We start from the raw sequence: 23,192 nt of genomic DNA, 5'->3' as shown, positions 1-23,192 counted from the left end.
TGTTTATATAATTATGTTGTACCGAAATGATAAAAAAGTTAATAGATGCTGAGTTAGTGAAAGCAGAAATATAACTAAAACTTATCTGTGAGTGCTGCATTTTAAACCATTTAATATAAACCAACATTCTTTATTACTGTAGCACTTTTACTATTCAATTACTGGTCATGTGTTTTATCTTGCTCCACCCCTATCCATTAGGTATTGTCTATTGAGAACTCTAAAGCAATGTCAAACGCTGAGGGAAGCTCTTCTTGCTGCTGGAAAGGAGATTGTGTGGCACGGACGCTCAAAAGAAGAACCAGCTCATTACTGTAGCATTTGTGAGGTCAGTTCTCTTTCTTTCTATGGTTAGATGATTGTTTTGAATCCATCTATTTTCCACTTTTATTCTTTAAGTAATGACTGTACTATTAACTTAGCTTGATTTATTAATAGGCAAACCACCAAAATAATACAAAAATAGTTTGTGAAATCCACTTTAATAGACTTGAAAATCATCAATGAAACCATTTGGTTTACAGAGAATGTTCTTTCTCTGGATTGAATAAATTGATTTTGTTTGTCTTGGGATTTTACCAAGGTAACCTGTTTTCAGAGTTGTAGCAGTTGTTAATGTGAGTCTGAGAACTCTGCTAGTCTAAAGTGTGAATTCATTAATCTTTTCTCATGCATCCCAACCTTTTGAAGTTTTTAAATATGTAGGTGCCTTAGAAGAGTATTAATATATTTGACACCATGCTTTCTGACAATTAGGCTTCTTTTAATTATTTTTCCTTCTAGAAGTGATGAGGGAAGATTTAATCTGTAAATGTATTAGCTTTAACTTTAAAGAGAATGGTGATTTGTTTAAATTATTTTAGCAAAAACCTCCAAAATAAATGGGGGTGAGAGGGGGGGAGCAGGCGGGAATTCTCCTTCCTCAACTTTTTCTTATACAGGACAAATTGTTATCCTCCTTCTTAAGTTGTTTCCTTTCTTTTTTCCCTGCTTTGTCTCACCAGTGTAGTTGTTTGTAGAAGTGATTAAAATTATGAGTACTGGTGATTGGTTTAGGAGAGAACTGGGGAAAAGTGGTTAAATGACTGGAAAAAATGAAAGGCAAATCTTTTTTTGTTGTTGTTGTTGAATTTGGAAAGGTATCGTTAGCTATTTTACATTCTCTATTACTCTGTTATGCCCAGTTACTCTTACAGACCTGTGCTTTTTTCTCTAGTCAAATATTCTTCAAGAGGTAGGCTTAAAGTTAAATTAAAAATGGAATTTTAGGAAATTTATTGTTATTTCTTAATTGAAATGTTTCTCCAAGATCTTAATGTCATTGAAAGAAAAAACTTTTAACTTGGTTATTAACACATTCCACAGTCTTTTATATGCATGTTCTGATTTTGTTATTTCACTGATTTCACTTTAAAAAATTTTTTTTAATATCTTGGATTCTTTTTTTTTTTTTTTTTTTTTAATTCTTTTTTTCCCCCCTGAGGCTGGGGTTAAGTGACTTGCCCAGGTCACACAGCTAGGAAGTGTTAAGTGTCTGAGATCAAATTTGAACTCCTGTCCTCCTGAATTTAGGGCTGGTGCTCTATCCACTGCGCCACCTAGCTGCTCCCTAAAAGTTCTTAATTTTGAAAATGTGTTTAATATCTTAAATCCTTAACTAAAAGATTAAATATTCACCTTAATTTCATGTAATTCCTAAATATCAAATACTTTATCATTTATCACTGTATAAAAAGATCGTACAACCAGTAAGATTTGAACCCAGAAAGATGAGTTTTCCTGACTCCCGGTCCAGTGCTTGATGCACTTTGCCATCCATCCTTGTATTCACATCCTCATTTAAATTCTTATCATGTCTTTCCTAGATTATTGGAGTAGCCTACTGTGCTACTCCCCTGACTTGTCATTCCCATGTCTGGGTCTTGGTACTGACCATACTCTATGCTCGGAATTCCCATTTGCAAATTTGCCTACAGCTCTGGTGCTATTTTTGGCATTTTCCCCTAACCATTATATTTTGCCCACACATGCTTTGAAAAATAAGTTCCTCCTTATTTGCAGCTAAGAATTTTCAATATCTATACTTTTCTTTTCTGTGAAATAGGTAGAAGTCTTTGATCTGCTTTTCATCACTAATGAGAGCAATTCTAGAAAGACCTATATAGTACATTGCCAAGACTGTGCACGAAAAACAAACGGGAATCTGGAAAATTTTGTGGTGCTAGAACAGTACAGAATGGAGGACTTGATGCAAGTCTATGACCAATTTACATTAGTAAGTGAAATCAACATGTGAGTACATTATTAGCTGGGTTAAGAAGCAGCAAGTTTTTAAATTTTCTTTTCCAGCCAGTAAATAGGAGGTAATGAAATACTTATAATTAAATATCTTCCTTATTTTTCATATTTTGTGTGTGTGTGTATGTATGTATGTATGTATGTATGTATGTATGTATGTACACACCTACTAAGTAAGTATACCATCCTAATGATACCACCTAAACTTTATGGTTCTTCTCCTGTGTGTTTTTCAAGACAGTTGTATTTATTATACAGTAATCACATTTGACAAAAGTGTTCATTGTTAATGACTATAACGGGGAAGAAAATTAGCAAATAGAGATGTAGATAGATGTAGGCTTATTTTTTCTATTGTTTTAAAGAAAAGTGTTACCATTGGAAAACATTTGACAAAGCTAACTTCCTAGTATGGTATATAAGATTTGTGAAATTCAGACATAAAATCATTAGTGATATAAATAGAATTATAAACAGAAATAAAAAAAATTGTTAGGACTTTTTTATTTCATCCCACTTGTCATGTACATTAGTTCATATATGCTCATGTTAACACTGACATAGTAAGAGTTTTCGCAATTTTGGAAATTTACTTCATTGTGTGTTATCAGAAAGGAGTCTTTACAAATTTGTCAAGCAGTACTTGAAAAAAATGCTATAAATTATTTTCACTCTTTGACATGCATATATAAAAAATGCAATCTAGGAAAGTTTGCATCATAAACAAATAACAGGTGACAGTAATAGTGGTAAATTACTTTCCCTTCTATAACACATTTTGGTTTTAAAAATATGATCAGCCACAAATTTCCAAAAGCTGACATCTGGAAATTAGGCTTATAAAGCGTTTTTTTGAGAGACAATAAAATGGACAGATAGGAAAATATGCTGTTGTTATAGTTATTGAACTCTCTCTTAGATCTTTTGCCCCTCTGAACCTTTCTTCAAAAGCTAGCAAGAAAATTAAGATACCACTATTTATATATGTTCATAATTAATTTACCTTGGGTTTTCTCCCCCAGGCTCCTCCATTACCATCCTCTTCATCTTGACATTGTTCCATGGACATTAAATGAGAACTTTTCTGATATTCAGGAAGTGACCCAGTTCTGCACCACTGGTTTTTGTAGCTATCCCGTAAGGCTGCTGACTGAAAGCTGTGTCTATGCAACCTTCCAAGTGCGGAGTGTCAACCAACTGGACAGGAGAGAGCACTGCTCCTACTCCAGAACTCAAAATAAAGCTGAACCAGCTATACTTCAAAAAAAAAAAAAAAAAAAATATTTCCACGTTTTGTATATATCTGACAAAACTGGCAACATTATACAGACTACTGACTTGAAGACCACCTCTTTTATATTTCTCTGTTTCTGGGCTGATGACTTGGTTTCATCCATTTCCTCACTCCCTTACCCTTCACCACCTCCAGATTTTTCCTTGGAAAAAGTACTAGCCTAGCTGGTCATTTCTTTGTAAGGTAGTTAGAAATTTTAAGTCTTTCTTTGGGCAACATTTTTTTTTTTTAATGTGAAAAGTTAGGTGATAAATTTTTTTTACTTCTTTTATGTTTTTCTGTCTTGTTTTAAAACCATGACGGTTATACTTTTGGTTCCTAAATAAAACTTTAAAAAAATTAACAGCCAAGTCACAAAGATAATGGGTTGCACATAGACTAAGGAATAAATTTCAGATTTGTGATTTTTGTTTCTAATCTTGATGTAAATTTACACTATTTATAAATACATATTTATTGCTTGAAAATATTTGTGAATGGAATGCTGTTATTTTTTCCAGATTACCTGCCATTGAAATTTTAAGGAGTGCTGTCATTTCAAACACTACTCCTATTACATTTTCTATATGTAAATAAAACTGCTTAGCATTGTACAGAAACTTTTATTAAAATTGTTTAATGTTTAAAGAGTTTTTCTATTGTTTGAGTTTTAAAAAGAAGCCTTTATGTACAGTGCCCAGTTTTTGTTCATTTTTCAAATCTGATTATATATATTTTATATATACTTCTGTATGTATATATAATATATATAGAAATCTGAATATAAAATATATGTATAAAGATTTAGAAATTAAATTTTTCTCATTTTAAGTTTCACATCTATGGTAGATTTGAGGTGTCTACTGTAAAGTATTGCTTACAAAAATATGATTATTTTTAAAGAAATATATATGGTATGTATCCTCAAGACCTAAAATGTCTTTCAGACTGGTTTATTGTTAAATTGCAATTACTGCAATAACAGACCAATAAACAATTACTGCCCAAAAAAAAAAAAAAAAAAGTACAACAGTAGAAAAAAAGTACTGAAGTTTTAAAGGGAATGAATGTTCTGTGGGATTGACTTATCTTGATGCAACTGGAAATGGGAAGAAAAAGAAAGATTTCATCTAGCTACATAACTGTAATTTTAGAGTTCAGGCTTAAGAAATGGTTAAAATTATATATATATATATATATATATATATATATATATATATATATATATATATATATATATTTGTATGATTTCCTGATAACACTGATAATTAATAACACAATAGTCAATACAAAAAGTCATGATTTAGGGATAAAATTTAAACCTTGTTTTTACCAAAGTAAACAAGCCAAAACTTTTATTAGCTAAATTCACTTAAAAATATTCTTTAGAAGGTAGATAACATTTTAGTTTTAATTACATTGTTTTAAAATTTTTTCCTTGATGAATGATGACAGCACTTTGTTTTATAATCATTACAAATTGCATATATGTGGCACTTTTTATTCTCCAAAATGCTTTTTGGTATATTCTCATTTTATTAAGTTTTAAGAAGTTCCAGAAGCATGTAAAGTAAGACTTTCATTGTTAAATATAAGACTAAAGAGAATATATAATATTCTCTAGTGGAGTCATGCTGATTACAGTAATGAAGTGCCTTTTTTCAAACAGCTCTTAAATTTCTTGTCTGCTTAGAAGATAAAAAAGCATGGAAATGTTTTATTAAATTAGTTAATAAAAAGCATAAATATTGAGCATTAACTACTGGTAACAATTGGTACCAATTCATTTATAGCAACAAAAGGAAACAATTACAGTACTGTCAGTAGTGCTTGATTTAATAAGTGCTCTTCAGTCAAGTTCAGTTGTTAATATTTATATAAGATATTTTCTAAGTCCCAAGAATGATAAAAAGAATATGAAACTTTGGGGGAGGGGCAAAAAAATTCTAAACAGTATTGGGAAACAAAGATTTAAGATCATGACCAATATAAAGAAGTGATAAAGAATGTGTAGTTCTTTAGAAAATATGAGAATTACATTGTCTTCACGTTGTGAAGATTTTTATAAATTAAAATAACCTGTAGTATAAAACAAATGTTATCTTTTAGAGCTTTTATTATTTCATTTGTTTCAGCATACTGATTTATAGTTTTCATCTAACAGCTATGTAAGATTCTTAGTGATAAATTATCAAGTATTTGATCTTCACCATCTAGATCCTTTTATAACTTTCTGAGTATGAGATTGAGTATTTTTCTAAGCAGAACATATGAACATAAGTAATAGATTGTTCATTGGTAGCATTTTTACCTTTGGGGAAAAAAATATAGTTCCACCGAAAATTTCTAAAAGAAAGAGAGATTGATTTCCATGTGGCTCTAACATGCAAAAATGCTAGATTCTTTATACACTAAACCTTTTCACTGAATTTTACATAATAAGTGACTGCAGTCAAAGCATATGCATGCATCTGATAAACCTAAAAAAGGCTTCAACTCAACTATTGCTGGTAATTTATCAAACCTTAGTTAATTTTGAGATGTTTGGGGACGTGTACACTTTCTAATATGAGGTAATTAATATTCACATCCTTATAGAGGACTGTCAAAGAAAATAACTTAAAAGGACAACAAAAAAGTTTTGCAGGAAAACAATGAGGTGAAAAAGAGAAGCTTAAAGCAGCTTTAAGATCTAAGTAGATAAGGGGAATTAGTAACTAATTAATAATTAAGTTACAACTAAATAATTCCAGAAGAAAAATTGGAGCGTTGTGGCTTTATAAAAAGAAAAAAAAGGTCATTTTTAGTTTTTAATGGTTTCCCATGAAAAAGGTCCCTGGTACTTAGATTCTAGAATGGAGAACCTCTGACTTTATTCTTCCCATAATAATAATCTTAAGATTCTTTGAGAACAAGTAAGTTAAGAGGTGGGTTTCTTAAATAGTTAATATTACCTCACTTTGCTTTTCTATAAGCTAAATTTCCATCTTTTTATCTTTATTGTATTGTCTTTCCCCCTAACTTCTCCTACTCTGTTTCCCATTTCTTACCTGCCCTTTGTAACTTAATTTGCTTAATTTAATATATGTATAAAATTTTATCTTTAAGCAGAAATGTATGGTCTTCTAAAAATCAGGTGAATTTTGTCTTAAGAAATATGACTAAATTTAGGCACATGAAGAAAATTAGTCTCACTGTTTTGTCAAATTGGGGACTTCAAAAGAAAATCCATATCCCAAAGTCACCCTTAATTTACAATAAATTTCATCAGTCATAAAACCCAACTCCATCATTTTACAGATGAGGAAAAACGGGCCCAATGAGGTTAAACAATTTTCAAATAATTGTCTTCAGGCAAGTTTCAAACATCATCTGACTCCCAAGTTCAGCATACTAGCTGCTGCCTTATTTCCTACTACCCTTTTGAATTTTCTTAGAATCTCAGGTGAGAGAGACATCAGAGATGAATTAGTCCAACAATCACCTGAATTGTATCCCAAACATTATTCATTCCTATATTATGCCTCCAAGGGGTCAGTGTTGTTTTGTTTAGGATAACCCCAAATTATAGCTAAATAATGATTGTGTGTTAACAGAAAATGCTTATCCGTGGAGAGCTCTATTAGCTGTTTAGATAATTTAAGAGTCCCCTCCCCCTGCATCAGCAGTGAAGCATCAAAATTAGGGAAATTGAAAGGAATTATCCTTTAATCCCAGTTTCAGAGGGATGAATAAAAAGGCATGTCTGCTGCAGAGTAGGGCAAAAGCTTAAAATTCTGCTTCTCAAAGCTAAGAGAGATTGTTTTAAGATTTGACCTGTGAATTGCACCTAAACTTTTTGAAATGTCCTCTTAACGGACAATTCCCCACATGTTCCCAAATTTTTGGTTGCAAATTGAGCATGACCTATTCCATCAGGCTCTTGCTATATATATAAAGGAATTGCACAGAAGTGCAAGGTAATTTTGTTTTCTTTAGAAGTTCAGCCATTTAAGCATAACAGTAATTATGAATGATACATTTAAATGTCTGAACAAAGTAACTTGAATAGAAAAGTAGTTCTCAGGATAAACATTTTTCTGTTAATCCATTTTCCTGAATGGCATGAATATCTCTCATTCTCGGGACAAAATTAATATTCTCAAACTTCATTCCTCAATACAGACAAGCAATTACATTTCCCAGAAGCATTTTTCTATACTTGGACTATGAGAGAACAGACTTGGGGTCATAGACTTGCACCTGAAAGGAACCTTAGTGTTCATCTGGTCCAACTCAGTTTATGATTAAGAAAATTGGCTCAGTAAGTTACGATTTCACCAGATCACACTAATTCCCTATTATGTACTAGGTACATGACAAAAAAAGATGCAGTCTTCACCCTTATGGAGCCAAAAATGATACCAGAGATAGAGAGATCAAACAAAATATTTTCTTAACACCCTCAGGATAAATCCTGTCTTAATTTGAAAAGCCTTTCTAAATAGGAATAGGCAGTGTAACAGTTTTCATTGACAGCATAATCATGGGTAACAGTATGAACAAAGTTCAGGCAAAACAGGGTAGGGATTTAAACCATCTATATGAATAGGAACTATTGGAGCTATCATTGGCTAAAAGGCCAATTATAAATTACTGACCAAACTTATTTTATTATTAAAAAATTTATTATTATAAACTGCTATTAACATGCCAATGAAGTGAAACTAAGAACTCTGGAGGGAATTTGGCATGTTAAGATTTACAATGTAAGATAAATTAGGAAGGGAAAGTTAGATGTCATCTTTTGCATATTGTTATTCCAAGTCCAATGAAGATTCTTTATGATGGTAGTAAGTACCTTAATTTAGTATGTCTCCTGATTTTATTCCTTGACATTAAAATCTCAAATATCACCAAAGTTGATTTGAATCTTTAACTTGTTTAGGGAAGACAGATTATGTAGCAATCAAAAGGCAGGCAGTACAAAAAGTTGCCCTTTTCAGCCTTTTCTATCAGATTCTGTGATCTGACTGATTGCGCCATGGGAGTGGAAATGCAGATGGAATTTTCTCATTACTAGCCATAAGGTAGTTTAATCTGACAGCATTGGAGAAGAGCAATTTAAAATGCATAGCTAAAATTTCCAAATGGAGTAGGCAACAGAAAAGAAAAAAAGATAGTTCCTGGGACTTTAACCTAAAGAACTGGTAGACCCCTCTCCCTATGGGGAAGAAACTTCATCTTAGCTGAAGACCACCAAAGAATAATAGCAATTTAATGGAAATAACCAGAGAGCAGCAGGATATCACCAGGGAACATTGGTGACTCGGCATATTAGAGGTATGAATTATCCTATCCATGAGTGTACCCTTATCACACGTACCCAATATGTTCCTTCTCTACTAGAGATTGTATAACCTTTGGTGAATAATTTTCTATATGTGTGAGGGGGAAGGAAGGCATCTCATCAGCTATTTTGTTCTATTATTTGGTTAAATGTCCTTTGCTTTAATGGTTTGTTAAAAGCATACTAGCTTTGCAATCAAAAGGTCTGAATCAAGCTCTGTCATTTATGACATCAGATAGACCGCTAAAAGCCTGAGCCTCAGTTTCCTAATCCATAAAAGAAATTTTGAGGATGCTTCTGTTCACCAATTATCTTGTGGGGATATCTCTTCCATTTGGTATGTATGATAGACATTCTTCAAGATGGTGACGAACTCTTTAGGTTTATTTCCTAATATTATTAATAATATTATATCCAAGGGTAATTGGACAAATCTCTAATGCTCTTTGATCCAATAATACCACTACTAGGTTTTTAACCCAAAGAAATAATGAAAAATGTAAAATAACCCATATATAAAATTTATGGAAACTCTTTTTGTGGTGGTAAAAGAATTGGACATTGAGATCATGTCCGTTAATTAATGAATGGATGAACAAATTGCAGTATATGAATGTATTGGAGTACTATTCTATAAGAAATGATAAGCAGATTTCCAAAAAACATAGAAAGATTTACAGGAAAACATACAAAGTAACAGCAACATTTGTACAATGATCAGTTTTGACAGACTTAGTTCTTAGCCATACAATGATCCATTTTTACTTCTTAGCCATACAATGATCCATTTTTACTTCTTTTTTGTTTTTGTTTTTTCCTTCTTGGGATTTTCCCCTTTTATTCTGCTGCTTCTTTCACAGTGTGACCAATGGAAGTATGTTTAATATGATAGTACATGTATAACCTATATCAAATCACTTGCCATCTTGGAGAGGAGGGAGAAGGAAGGGTAAGAGAGAGAAAAAAATGAAACTGAAAGTCTTTTGAGTGAATTTTGAAAACTATATGTAACTGGTAAAATATAAAATACTATCAAGTGGGGGGGGAAGATTCTTACATATTCTTACATAATTTCAAATTGTTCTACAGAATAGATTATCAGTTCACAACTCCAGCAACAATGCATAAGTGTCCCAATTTTCCTACATTTCCTCCAATACTTATTTTTTTTCCTTTTTTTTTTTTTTTTGTCATATTAAGTATGGGTATGATCATAGTACCTTAGAGTTGTTTTAATTTATATTTCTCTAATCAACAGTGGTTTAGAGTTTTTTTTTTTCCTCATGACTATAGATAGCTGTGATTTCTTTGAAAACTAACTTCCTGTTCATATCCTTTGCTCATTTACTAATGAGGAATGACATGTTTTTATAAATTTGACTCAATTTGCTATATATTTTAGAAAAGAGACACTTGTTGCAATCCCCCCTCCCATTTTTTTCTTTTAATTTTGGTTGCATTGGTTTTGTGCAAAAACTTTTTACTTTTATGTAATCAAAATTTACTTTTCTTTCTATATTTCTTTCTATATTCTTTCTATATTTCATTCTAAATTCTCCCCTTATCCACACATGATATTACCCCTTATGTATAAATTATGTACCCACTTTGATCTTATCTTAGTATATGCTATGAGGTGTTGGAGTCTATGCCTAGTTTTTATAATTTTCTTTTTGATTTTTCCCAGAAGTTTTTGTCACATGATGAGTTTTTGTTCCAACAATTTAGATTACTATGATCATTTACTATAATGTAATGTATACCTAATTTATTCCACTTATATGACACTTTGATAATTACTGCTTTGTAATACAGTTTGACATCTGGTTTGCATAAAATACCTTCCTTATGCCTTTGATATCCTTGATTTTTTGTTTTTGACTTAACTAGACAAAACATAAAAGGGATTACAAAAGATAAAATAGAAAACTTTGATTACGTGAAACTGAAAAGATTCTGCAAAACAAATTAATGCACCTTGGATAAGAAGGAAAGCAATGGAAAGAGGAAATGTCTTTTTATCATATTTCTCTGAGAAGGCTCCAGTATCTAGGGTATATAAACAAATAACAAATATGTGTGCGTGTATAATCAGTAACCATTCTCCAATAGGTAAGTGATCAAATGTAATGAATTTTCAAAAGAAGAATCATAAAACATTATCACATGAAAGTACTCCAAATCACTAATCATAATCAAATCAAAACAACCCTATGATTTCACCTTATACTCTGCAAATTGGCAAAAATGTAAAAAAGCAGTCATTGTTGAAGGAGCTATGGGAGGATATGCACACTGATTCATTATTGATGGAGCTATAAAACAATACAACCATTTGGATAGCAATTTGAAATTATGCAAATAAAGGAACCAAAATAACCCATACTCTGGCTGAGGAAGCCATTGATAAGAATATACTACAATATTTATAGCAAAACTTAAGTGTAAGAGCAAAGAATTGGAAAGAAAATGTCCATTCATTGAGAAATGGCGGAGCAAATTGTGGTATGTGAATGTAGTGTTAGAAATGATGGATGTGATAAATACAGAGAAGCATGGAAAGATCCACATGAACTGATAAAAATAAATAGAGCCATACAAAACAAATATAAGCATAAACAAAAAACAACTGCAACAATGTAAATGGTAAAAACAAATCAGAAAAAAAAGCAAATATTGCAAAATTAGAAAACCATGGCTAGAAAGAATCCAACTCATCCAATTGCTGATATTGAAGGTGTTGCCCATTGCCCATTTTCAGACTTTTTCCAATATATTGATTAGTTATGGTTTTCTCTTCAGTTGTTTGTTATATGATGTCTCAACAAGGAAGAAAGTACTTGATTCAGAAGTCTGAATTTAAGAACCTTAATGCTACTGTCTTCCTGATATTAGTGTTAATGTGTTAATCACATTAATGTTAGTGTTAATCACCTGCCTATGATCAATGAATCGTTAAGGTCCAAATGTAACCTTATGTGTTGTGAGCCTCCTGAAAGTAAAAGCCATCGTGATTTTTCTTGTTTTCTCAGTGCTTCACAGCACATAGTAAACATTTAGCAAATGCTTTACTATTCCTTTCCAATAATTCTAGAAGCAAAAGGAAGCCATAAGAATTTATTGAGTATGCAAGTGACATGATCAGGGTTGCTTTCTTCTCTAGCATACTTATTTCCCCTTCTTTTCTTTCCTCTCATTACAAACAGGTCTACCTTCTTGTTTTATTTTGCTCTTTCTATTACCCTGGAAAGCATTTATTTTTTTTGAGACACTTGATACTTATTATGTAAATCCTTCATCATTGTATAACTTTCCATTTCTTTAAATGTATTTACCTTTCTAGGTGTCCTATGTTTGATTTTAAAGTTTCTACTCATCTCTTCATCAGGAAAGTATGAGAATCATCTGTTTGTTAAAAGTTCATTTTTCTCTAGTAGGGCTATACTCAGTTTTTCAAGGCAATTTATTATTTGAACAACAGACTATAAGCACAAACAATGAAATCTATTTCATCTGTTCTAGATGATTGGTGGAAGCCTGTCTATTCCTCTATTAAAACTTCATCAAGGTTGCCTTTGATGCCTATTCAGATTGTTCTCATAAAAATTTTGCAGGCATGAGAAATATTGGTCAGTAGCTATTGATATTTTCTTTTGTTGCCTTTGCTATATTTAGTAAATGTTTTATGTTTTTGAGGATTCCTTGAGAATTGATGTTCAGAATTGTTTTGCTTCCAGCACAGATGTCTGCTGTGTGTACTTGGTCTAGTTCAGCTTCTCTTCCCATCTTTGTCTTCCTAAAGCCCTTCTTCTTTCATGCAGCAAATTTAGGGCCATGATGTTAGAGTTTATTTGTGGTAGCTTCATTGTCACTGATAAAGATTGTGTTGTAGAAATTTCGATAAATCTTTTTTTTAATTTTTTAATCTGTTATATTTCTTCCAGCTTCAACTTAAATGTTTTCAGGATGACTTTGCTTAGTTGGATCTCTTGCCAAGCTTTCTGTAATCTTTTTTTTTTTTTTTTTTTAATGAATATATTCTGTTTAAAATCTCTTCAAATATAATGCTGGTGTCAAGGTTTAAGTCTGAAATTCCAAATGCACTACAATCAGATTTAAAATGTGATTGGGAAATGTTTAACAAAATAAAAATGCAACATAGGTAATGTTAATTTGCAGTTTTCTAAGTCAACATATAGTGTCGGGTATCCATTTCTATTTGACATTGACACTGCTGGTATAACATTAAATTTTGGACTTGGAGTGAAGAACAATTTTAAGTCCCACTTCATAACCTTGAAAACTGTGTGATCATGAATAAGTCACTTCCTGAACCTTGGTTTCCTTATCTGTAAAATGGGGAAAATAACTATAGCAGCTACTTCACAGAGTTATTATGAAACAAAGCTGGGATAATACAGGATAAAGTAAATTTTGAAGTGCTAAAAATGTCAATGTTGTTTTCTTTAAAATTTAAAAATTAATTTTTCCTTGGTGACCAGATCACATATGTTTTGAGGTGGGTTCTAGGCTCTTTCATTTTCTTTCTTGTGGCAATTTTTTTACATTAATGAAATTTTTGGGGGGAAGTAGTGATAGATATGACAACCATTGAGAGATATTTCCCATTTTTTATTTCAAATAAACAATTCTTAGTAATTGCTTAATTTATGCCAAATACTTGCTAATGTTTAGGAATACAAATGTAGAAAAGCAGTCCCTGTCCTCAAGGAACTTAAATCCCAGTGAGGAATGATGCCACATAAAATAAACCAAGAAGTGAATGTTGGGTGAGGAAGAAAATTGCCTACTTGAGAATATGGTAGAGAAAATCTAAAGTGTAAGGACTGGGAAGGATCTGGAGAAGAAGAAATGAGCTTGCTTGAATAGGCCTAGTTGGAGTTGCCTCATCTGCACCATATTTTCCCATTTTTATCCTGCCTTATAATTTTCCTTTAATATTTACTCTAACAAGTCAGTGTGTACAGCTCATTCGGAAATTGTTTTCACATTGGTAACCACTTGTTAAAATGTAATGATGTGTTACAATATAATCAATTTCATTTTCCGTGATATTTCTGTGATAGTGTTACCCTATCCAGTAAGCCCTAAAGTATTCATAAAGATGATTATAATGATAGATATCCATATATGTGTGTATTTACATGCCTATAGATATCTATGTCTGTATATATACACACATACATATATGACTTTTATATGGTCACAAACTTTTAACCTTGGTTTATAATGTCATGTTTTTTCACTGTCATCTTTTATGTCCAAAATTAAAATCATTAAAGTAGATACTGAGTTCGTTAAGAGGTCTCATTAAGTTCTTACAATTTTTCTAATTGGATCTCACCTTGAAATCACAGATTACCGACTGTCCACTGAAAGGATGGTTCTTGTCTTTGGAAGCCTGATAAAAATCATTTCTCTTGATTTGCTTAGTAGCACTTCATATTACCTTCTTTTTTCATTAATCAGGAGAACACCAAGATTGATATGATTCAGTTTCTCTAATGTACTTCTGCTGGTTAGTCACTGGACAAGGATCAGTTGTGATTACAGTTGTGATTACACTGTTGTATGTCTGTGAAACCTAGACAGTATCAGCACCATAACTAGAAAACTGAACCACTTCCACATAAATAAAGATTATTTGGCAAGATAAACCATATGTTCTGGTTTCTTCCCCATTGCACAGGAGGAAAGAGAGAATATAATGTTTATTGAAAAATATATTTTTAAAAATATAAGAATGAAGGTAGTAGTGTTGAAAGAGAAAAGTATGAAATTAGGAGAATGGTGAAGGAATGATTATTGACAAAATGACTTAGATGTGATTAGGACAATTTAGGAATAATTGTTTCAAGTTGAACAAGTTCTTTTCATTACCCTACTTGGGTATTGCATTATTTCCCACTGGAATAAATTTTCTCTTAAGTTTTTTCATAACAAAAACAATTCTATTTGCAGGACTTTGTGTGATATTAATCTGTCTACAAATGGGGTCTTTTCAAATGGGGGTCTTAATCTTTTGGGGTTACTAACCCTTTTGACAATCTGGTGAAGTCTATGCCTTCACATGGAATAATGTTTTGGAAGTAAAGAAAGAATTTTTTGGGAACAGTGGAAAGAAAGGAAGAAGAAGAAAACAAGTTTTTATTAAGTGCCCATGGTTTTCCAGGCATAATGATAATCATTTTACAAATATTCTCTCAATCCTTAAAACTACACTTGATAGTAGATGCTATATTATCATCATTTAAATGGCTTGTACAAGATTACTCAATTAGTAAGTGCTGAGTAACTTTAACTCTAATATTAGAGTTGAAGCAGCTTAATATATTTCATAACCCATCTTCTATTTATGACACAGGTAATGAAGAGAAGAGCCAATATTTGAATCCAGATCTTCATGAAACTCCTTGGAAAAAATTCTACATTGAGGTAGGACAACACAAACCCCACCCTACCTCCCCAATGCCTTTTATATTCTTCAATATTAGGTTCAAACATCTCTTTCCCAAGGGAATACGTCCTCCTAAGCCAGTTACACACCTCAGTTTACTCCAAGCTCTGGAGGGTGTCTTCATGCTTTCCACTGCTCATTCCAGCTTCTCTCTTTATTTCCTTTCTTGATAATCTTCCCTCCTTTGAAGTAGATGCAAAAAAATTTCCCCTATTCCAAATTATCCTTGCTGTACTATAGTAGTACATAGTGGATGTCATTGTCCATCTTTTTTTTTATTGTGAAGTTTGACACCTTGCTCACCATCTTCCTCTTCCCAACCTCTGTTTAGCTACTAAAGCAATTTAATATTCATAGAGATAATTACTCAATCTCCTTAAATCCATGACCTGTTTCTTCATTTTATTTCACTCACACCACATGCAGTGATTTCATCGTTACTCACAAGAGTTGGTGACACATCCTTAGTGTGAAACTGATTTTTTTTTTCTTTCTGATCCTATTATATGATTGCATCTCTCTCCAGGTCTGATCTCTTTTAAACTTATATTACTTTGCCCTTGTGAAGATCATTAATCTCACCACACTCTAATTTTTTCCCACACCATTACTACTGATCTGACTTCCATTTCCTCCTTTTTGGGGGTGTAGGGAGAGGTAGGAGTATGGCGAGGCAAACAGGGTTAAATGACTTGCCCAGGATAGCACAGCTAGTAAATATCAAGTATCTGAGGGAAGATTTGAAGTCAAGACCTCTTGACTCTAGGGCAGGTGTCCTATTTACTATACCATCTAGCTGCACCTCTTTCTTTTCTAATCTTGACCTTTCTAACAATTCTGTTTGCTGCTCTTTAATCTTCCCTCTTGTTCTGTTGCTGCTTATCTCTTGCAAAACCTTAATGTTTATAAATCCTCATTTGCTGTCTCTTCCAGTCCTACTTAGAAGAAGCCAAACCCAGATGAAGTCTCACAACAATGATGACTTGATAAATTACAAATATAAATTACCAATCTCTTAACTGAGTTCTCATGGCAGTAAAGTTTTCTGTTTGTTCATCTCTAATTGATTCCCTATTTCATTTGCCATAGAAGCTATTCCAGATTTTCTCCCACAGTATCTTTTTATACTTCTCTTCTACCTCTTACTTTGATTTAAAAAAAATTGAGACCATTAAACATGAATTTTCTCCTAGTCTCTCTCTCTTTTTTAATTTTTACATTAGATTTGTTTATTTTTATACTTATTATTTCCACTTCATGAGAAGTCTCTTGTAAGAAAATAGAAACAACTCCCTAAACTAATCTATTTATGTAGTGATATACCAATCAAATTCTCAAGAAACTATTTTACTGAACTAGAAAAAATAACAAAATTCATCTGGAAGAATGAAAGGTCAAGAATTTCAAAGGAATTAATGAAGAGAAAAGCAAATGAAGGTAGCCTAGCTATACCAGATCTAAAACTATGTTATAAAGCAGCAGTCATCAAAACCATTTGGTACTGTCTAAGAAATAGAGAAGTTGATCAGTGGAAGGGGTTAGGTTCACAGAACAAAATAGCCAATGACTGTAACAATCTAGTGTTTGACAAACCTGAAGGCCCCACCTTTTGGGATAAAAATTCACTATTTGACAAAAACTGCTGAGACAACTGGAAACTAGTATGGCAGAAAGTAGGCATAGACCCACAGCTAATACTGTATACCAAGATAAGGTCAAAATGGGTTCATGATCTAGACATAAAGAATGATATTATAAACAAATTAGAAAAACATAGGATAGTTTACCTCTTATATTAAGTTAAAAAGTATTTGTACAAACAAAATTAATGCAGACAAGATCAGAAGGGAAGCAATACACTGGGAAAACATTTTTACATCCAAAAGATCTGATAAAGGCCCCATTTCCAAAATATATAGAGAATTGACTCAAATTTATAATAGTTCAAACCTTTCTCCAATTGATAAATGCTCAAAGGATATGAACAGAAAATTTTCAGATGAAGAAATTGAAACTATTTATAGCCACATGAAAAGGTACTCTAAATCACTATTGATCAGAGAAATGCAAATTAGGACAACTCTGAGATAGTACTACATATGTCAGATTGGTTAAAATGACAGGAAAAGATAATGCTGAATGTTGGAGGGGATGTGGGAAAACTGGGACACTGATACATTGTTGGTGGAATTGTGAATGCATCCAGCCATTCTGGAGAGCAATTTGGAACTATGCCCAAAAAGTTAGCAAACTGTGCATACCCTTTGATATCCAGCAATGTTACTACTGGGCTTATATCCCAAAGAGATCTTAAAGGAGGGAAAGGGACCCACATATACAAAAATGTTTGTGGCAGCCCTCTTTGTAGTGGCCAGAAACTGGAAAGTGGATGCCCAGCAAATGGAGAACGGCTGAATAAATTATGATATATGAATGTTATGGAATATTATTGTTCTGTAAGAAATGACCAACAGGATGATTTCAGAGAGGCCTGAAGAGACTTAGATGAACTGATGCTAAGTGAAATGAGCAGAACCAGAAATCATTATACATGGCAACAATAAGATTATATGATGATCAATTCTAATGGACATGGCTCTCTTCAACAATGAGATGATTCAAACCAGTTCCAATGATCTTGTGATGAAGAGAGCCAGCTACACCCAGAGAGAGAACCATGGGAATAGAGTGGGCACCAGAACATAGCATTCTTACTCTCTCTCTGTTATTTGCTTGCATTGTGTTTTCTTTCTCAGTTTTTCTTTTTCTTCTTTCATCTGATTTTTCTTGCACAACCAGGTAACTGTATAAATTTATATACATATATTGGATCTAACATGTATTTCAACATATTTAACATGTATTGGACTACCTTCCAGCTAGGGGTGGGGTACGAGGAAGGAGGGGAAATTTTGCAACAAAAGGTTATACAAGGGTCAATGTTGGAAAAATTAACCATGAATATGCTTTGTAAATAAAAATCTTTAATTAAAAAAAAAGAAAATAGAAACAATTTGTTAAACTAATCATATAGTGACTTCATTTGAAAGTGTACACAGTATTTCATGTCGGTTTGCCTCTCCCACCTACTACCTATTTTTTTAAAGAACAGAAATTTGTTTTCTCTCCTCTCTCTATATCCCATTTTAAAAAATTTATGTAATAAATATGCATAATCAAAACAAAACATCATTTCAATTACAATATATAGCACATATACATATATGTATATATATGTACACTGTATATACAGATACAAATGTACATCTAGTTACATGTAATTGTGTACACACGAATATATGTATACATATAATTACTCATAACTGCATCATTTTATAAATATATGTACATATATATATACTTAATCCCTATTATGTATTGGTTACATATATACACATACATATGTATATCCATATATATAAAATCTTCTATACACATACATATGTATATCCATATATATATATATATATATATATATATATATATAAAATCTTCTATACACATACATATGTATATCCATATATATATATATATAAAATCTTCTATACCAGTGGTCCCCAAACTTTTTAAATATGGGGCCAGTTCACTGTCCCTCAGACTGTTGGAGGGTGGGACTGTAGTAAAAACAAAAACTCACACTTTGTCTCCACCCCTCAGCCCATTTGCCATAACCTGGTGGGCTGCATAAACGTCCTCAGCGGGCCACATGAGGCCCACGGGCCGTAGTTTGAGAACCCCTGTTCAATTCCTTAGAAATTCAACACTTCTTTGTAATGAATGATGTATTCTGTTGTTTGTCCTTTAGAATCATGAATAATTATTATATTGATCATGTTATTATAGCCTACAAAGTTATTTTTGCAATATTGTTATATAAATTATTCTAATACTGCTCATTTCATTCTTCATCAATTTATAAAATTCTTAAAGATTATTTATTTTTATAGTGTTGATGTTATAGTATAAATCAGTCTTTTGATTCTACTAACTTTATTCTGCATCAGTTTGTATAAATTTGTCTTTGAAATCAACCACTTCCTCATTATCCCATCATATTCACATGCTACCACTTAGTCAATTACTACTTAATTAATGGCTATTCCCTTAATTTCCAGTTTTTGGGGGTGGGGGTTGCTACCACATAAAGAACTATTATAAATATTTTTGTATGTAAAGAAACTTTTCATCTTTCTTTAATTTCTTGAGTGTGGGCCTAGCAGTGGTATAGTTAGGTCAGAGGGCATACATTGTTCATTAACTTTTTGTGTATAAACTTAAATTGCTTTCCATAATAATTGTACCCATTCACAGATCCACCAACAATGCATCAATGTGCCTGTTTTCTCATACCCTCTCCATTTAATCATTTTCCTTTTTTGTTTTACTACTCTGATAATTGTGAGATAGGATGTCAAAACTGCTTTAATTTACATTTCTCCAGTGGTGGTGATGTGGAGGATTTTTTTTTTTTTTCATATAGCTATCAATAGCCTAGATTTCTTCCCTTAAATACTGCTGTTCATATCTTTAGCTCATTTATCAATGGCAAATGGCCTTTTATATACATATGTGTGTGTGTGTGTGTGCGTGTATGTATGTTCCTTATGTATCTTGAAAATGATTCCTTTCAGAGAACTTGCTGGAAAGATTTTTTCCCAGTCTCCTTATTAATCTTTTCTTTATTAGATTTGTGCAAAAACTTAAATTTTTTATAATTAAAGTTAACTATTTTATCTTCTGTTATCCTTTCTATTCCTTGTTTGGGGTCAAGCTATTTTTCTATCCAGAGGTCTGCTGTAACTGATCGCAGATGTAACTTTTTCCTTTTGTGTATAATTTTTTCATTATGTAACTTTTTTTAATCTAGCTCTTCTATCCATTTGGAGCTTATCCTGGTGTGAAATATGAGATATTGGTTTAAATCTAATTTCTTTCATTACACTCAAAAATTTTACCAGGAGTCCAAATAATGAATCTTTATTCTAGTACCTAGATTCTTTGTGTTTATCAATACTAGAGCATTAGATGCATTTTTTTGGTATGTTGTTTACTCATTCTGTTCCAGTGATCAATCTCCTATTTTTTTCAACCATTACTGATTGTTTTTTGATAATTTATGCTTTGTATTATAGCATGAGATCTGGCACTGTTTGTGCTCCTCTGTTCTAATTTATTTTCATTATTTCTTGAGATTTTTTACTTTTTCCCCTACAAATTTATTTTGGTTTTTTATTTTTATTTTTTTGAGCTCTAAAATAAGATGACTTTGGTTGTTTGGTAAAATTAATTTAAGTAGTATTGTAATCTTTATTTTATTCTTCCTACTAATGAGCAATTACTACTATTCCAATTTTTAGGTGTGTCTTTATTTCCATCTATTTATCCACCTACCTTTTCTACTTGCCCATCTACTTATTTATTTATATTTGTATAGTTCAGTATATCTTGAAAGATTGACTTCCAAATAATATCTACATTCTATAGTAATTTTAAATGGAATTCCTTTATATCTCTTCCCCCTGGATTTTACATAGAAATTTTAATGATTTTGTAGATTTATGTTATTTCTTTCAAGTTGACTAAAGTACTCTTTCACTTAATTTTCTTGTTTCTTTAGAGTTCTTTAAGTATGCCATCATGTCATCAACAAAAAAATTATATATTTTTCCTTCTTTACTTAAGATTATTCTCTTAATTTCTTTTTCTTCTTTTATTGTTATAATTAGTATTTCTAGTACTTTGTCAAATAGAAATGATGACCATAAATACACTTTTTTTTTTAAAGCCTTTGATTTTCTTGGAAAGGATTCTGGTTTATTCTCATTATCTATAATGTTAGCCCTTGGTTTTAGATAATTATCATTTTAATGAAAGGTTTCATTTATGCTTGTGGTTTCTTGTGTGTATATATGCATGTATGTGCATTAACATAAATGTGTGCATATATTATACATACCTCTCACATTCACACATATCTATATATATTTGTGTGTGTATAGTTACCAGGAAAAGTTGTTGCATTTTTTTTTCAAAAGCATTTTCTTCATCTATTGATATAAGCATATGATTATATTGGGAATATGGTTAAACAAGTTTATATTTTTCTAATATTAAGTTAATCCTAAATTCCTGATATAAATTCAACTTGGCCATATCATATTTATTATGTTGTTTTAAACCTTGTATATTCTAGCAAAACAAATATCTACATTGGACAACACACACACACTCACACTCCTTGTTCTGTATTGAATCTATCATCTCTCTATCAAGTAATGTGATTCATTTTTGGTTCTCGGGAATTTTGGTTGATCATTGTGCTGATCAAAGTTCTTTCAGTGTTGTTTATATATTTTAAATATGCTTATTGTCTACCCCTTAAAATTTAAGCACCTTGTTTGTAGATTATTTCATTCATTCTCATTTAAATCATCTAAAGATATTTGTTCCTATACCTATTCTTAAAGAAAAAAAGGACTATATCCTGCTTATAACTTACTAAAGTTGGTAGAAAAGTCAAAACTCATAATACTCCCTTCCTCTAATCAGGACCATATATACAAAATAAATCATTTTGTGGTAACATCAGGATTCATGGAGAAAAAAATAATGTAGGGTCTGATTGCATAACCTATGTTCTCTGCCCATACCCTGGTCTTATTATGCATCATAGATTTAGTTCAAAGAGATCATTTTGTCCAATGAAACCTAGAATGGTTAAATAAGTTAGTCAGTGTCACACAAAGAAAAGAGGACTTAGCAGGGCTTACATTCTCTGTGTTCTTTGAATAAGATCTGATTCCCAATCCCATACTCTACCTTATATCATGCTGATTTGACTTAGTTGGCATTATGGAGGTATCTGTCATTGGAAAGGTAGTGGGCATTTAGTTGAATTTAAGAAATATTAAATACTTAATGTATGCAAAACATAATCATAAAGAGCTATAAAGGGACCAGAAGTTATCAAAACACTGAATTCTGGGCAACATGCTTTGTTGATGGGATACTAATCACAGGGATAGATGAGTAAAAATTCCCAAGTTTAGAATGTACTGAGGAGGCCATAAATACTGAAATTTGCTATCTTAAATATTGGAGAGAATTTATTGAAATGTGTCTCTATGTTCCATAATAAAATAAATGTTTCTAATTTTGAGTTCCATTCTTAGTGAATCCTGCTAAATGTAATAAATGTGTATTGAATGAATGAAATTCCATAGGACAGATACTGGAGAACTGATCCTTTATGTTACAGCTAATGCAAATCCTACATATAAATATACAGCATAATGATACTGAGATTATAGGGCCAGAGAGAACTCAGTCAAATAAAAATAAACAATAAAAATCAGGATTCTTATGACATTTTTCTTCATTAAGGTAGCATACTATAGTGGAGAATAAACACCGACTTGAAGACAAGAAGTCCTAGATTCAACAAAACCTTGCCTCCTACAGTTTTGTGACTCTTGGCCAACTTGCTTAAATTCTTTGGAATTCAGTTTCCCCTTCCAGAAATTAGGGATTATAATGTGTTGCAGATTGTATGTGAGTCTATTGAGATAATGTAAATAAGTTGCTTTAAAATTTTGAAACATGTAAATAAATAAATAAATGAACGAACGAATAAATAAATAAATAAATAACTAAAGCTTGATGACTTGCATATTCAGATTTACTACCACCCATCCATTTAAACAGTTCAATAAACATTAATTAAATGCACAATATGCAAAATGGGAGGGGCTAAGTGGCACTGCAGATAGAGTGCCTAAATTCAAGAAGACTCTTCCTAAGTTCAAATCCAGCCT

At 31.7% G+C, this 23,192-nt stretch overlaps 1 protein-coding gene across 4 annotated transcripts in view; it reads left to right on the top strand.

Moving 5' to 3' along the window:
- Positions 1–4,595, top strand: part of KDM6A (lysine demethylase 6A) — a 240,344-nt gene extending 235,749 nt beyond the window's left edge. For all 4 annotated transcript variants that reach the window (XM_074300796.1, XM_074300793.1, XM_074300795.1 and 1 more), the window contains 3 exons: positions 202–328; positions 2,105–2,275; positions 3,321–4,595. In XM_074300796.1, the coding sequence (XP_074156897.1) occupies positions 202–328; positions 2,105–2,275; positions 3,321–3,350 (328 nt within the window). In that variant the 3' untranslated portion in view covers positions 3,351–4,595. The remainder of the gene's footprint in view (positions 1–201; positions 329–2,104; positions 2,276–3,320) is intronic.
- The last annotated feature ends 18,597 nt before the right edge of the window (positions 4,596–23,192 follow it).

Source organism: Sminthopsis crassicaudata, chromosome 3 (assembly GCF_048593235.1).
Source record: "Sminthopsis crassicaudata isolate SCR6 chromosome 3, ASM4859323v1, whole genome shotgun sequence".
NCBI classification, from domain to species: Eukaryota; Metazoa; Chordata; class Mammalia; order Dasyuromorphia; family Dasyuridae; genus Sminthopsis; species Sminthopsis crassicaudata.
This window is presented reverse-complemented; position numbering and strand designations above follow the sequence as displayed.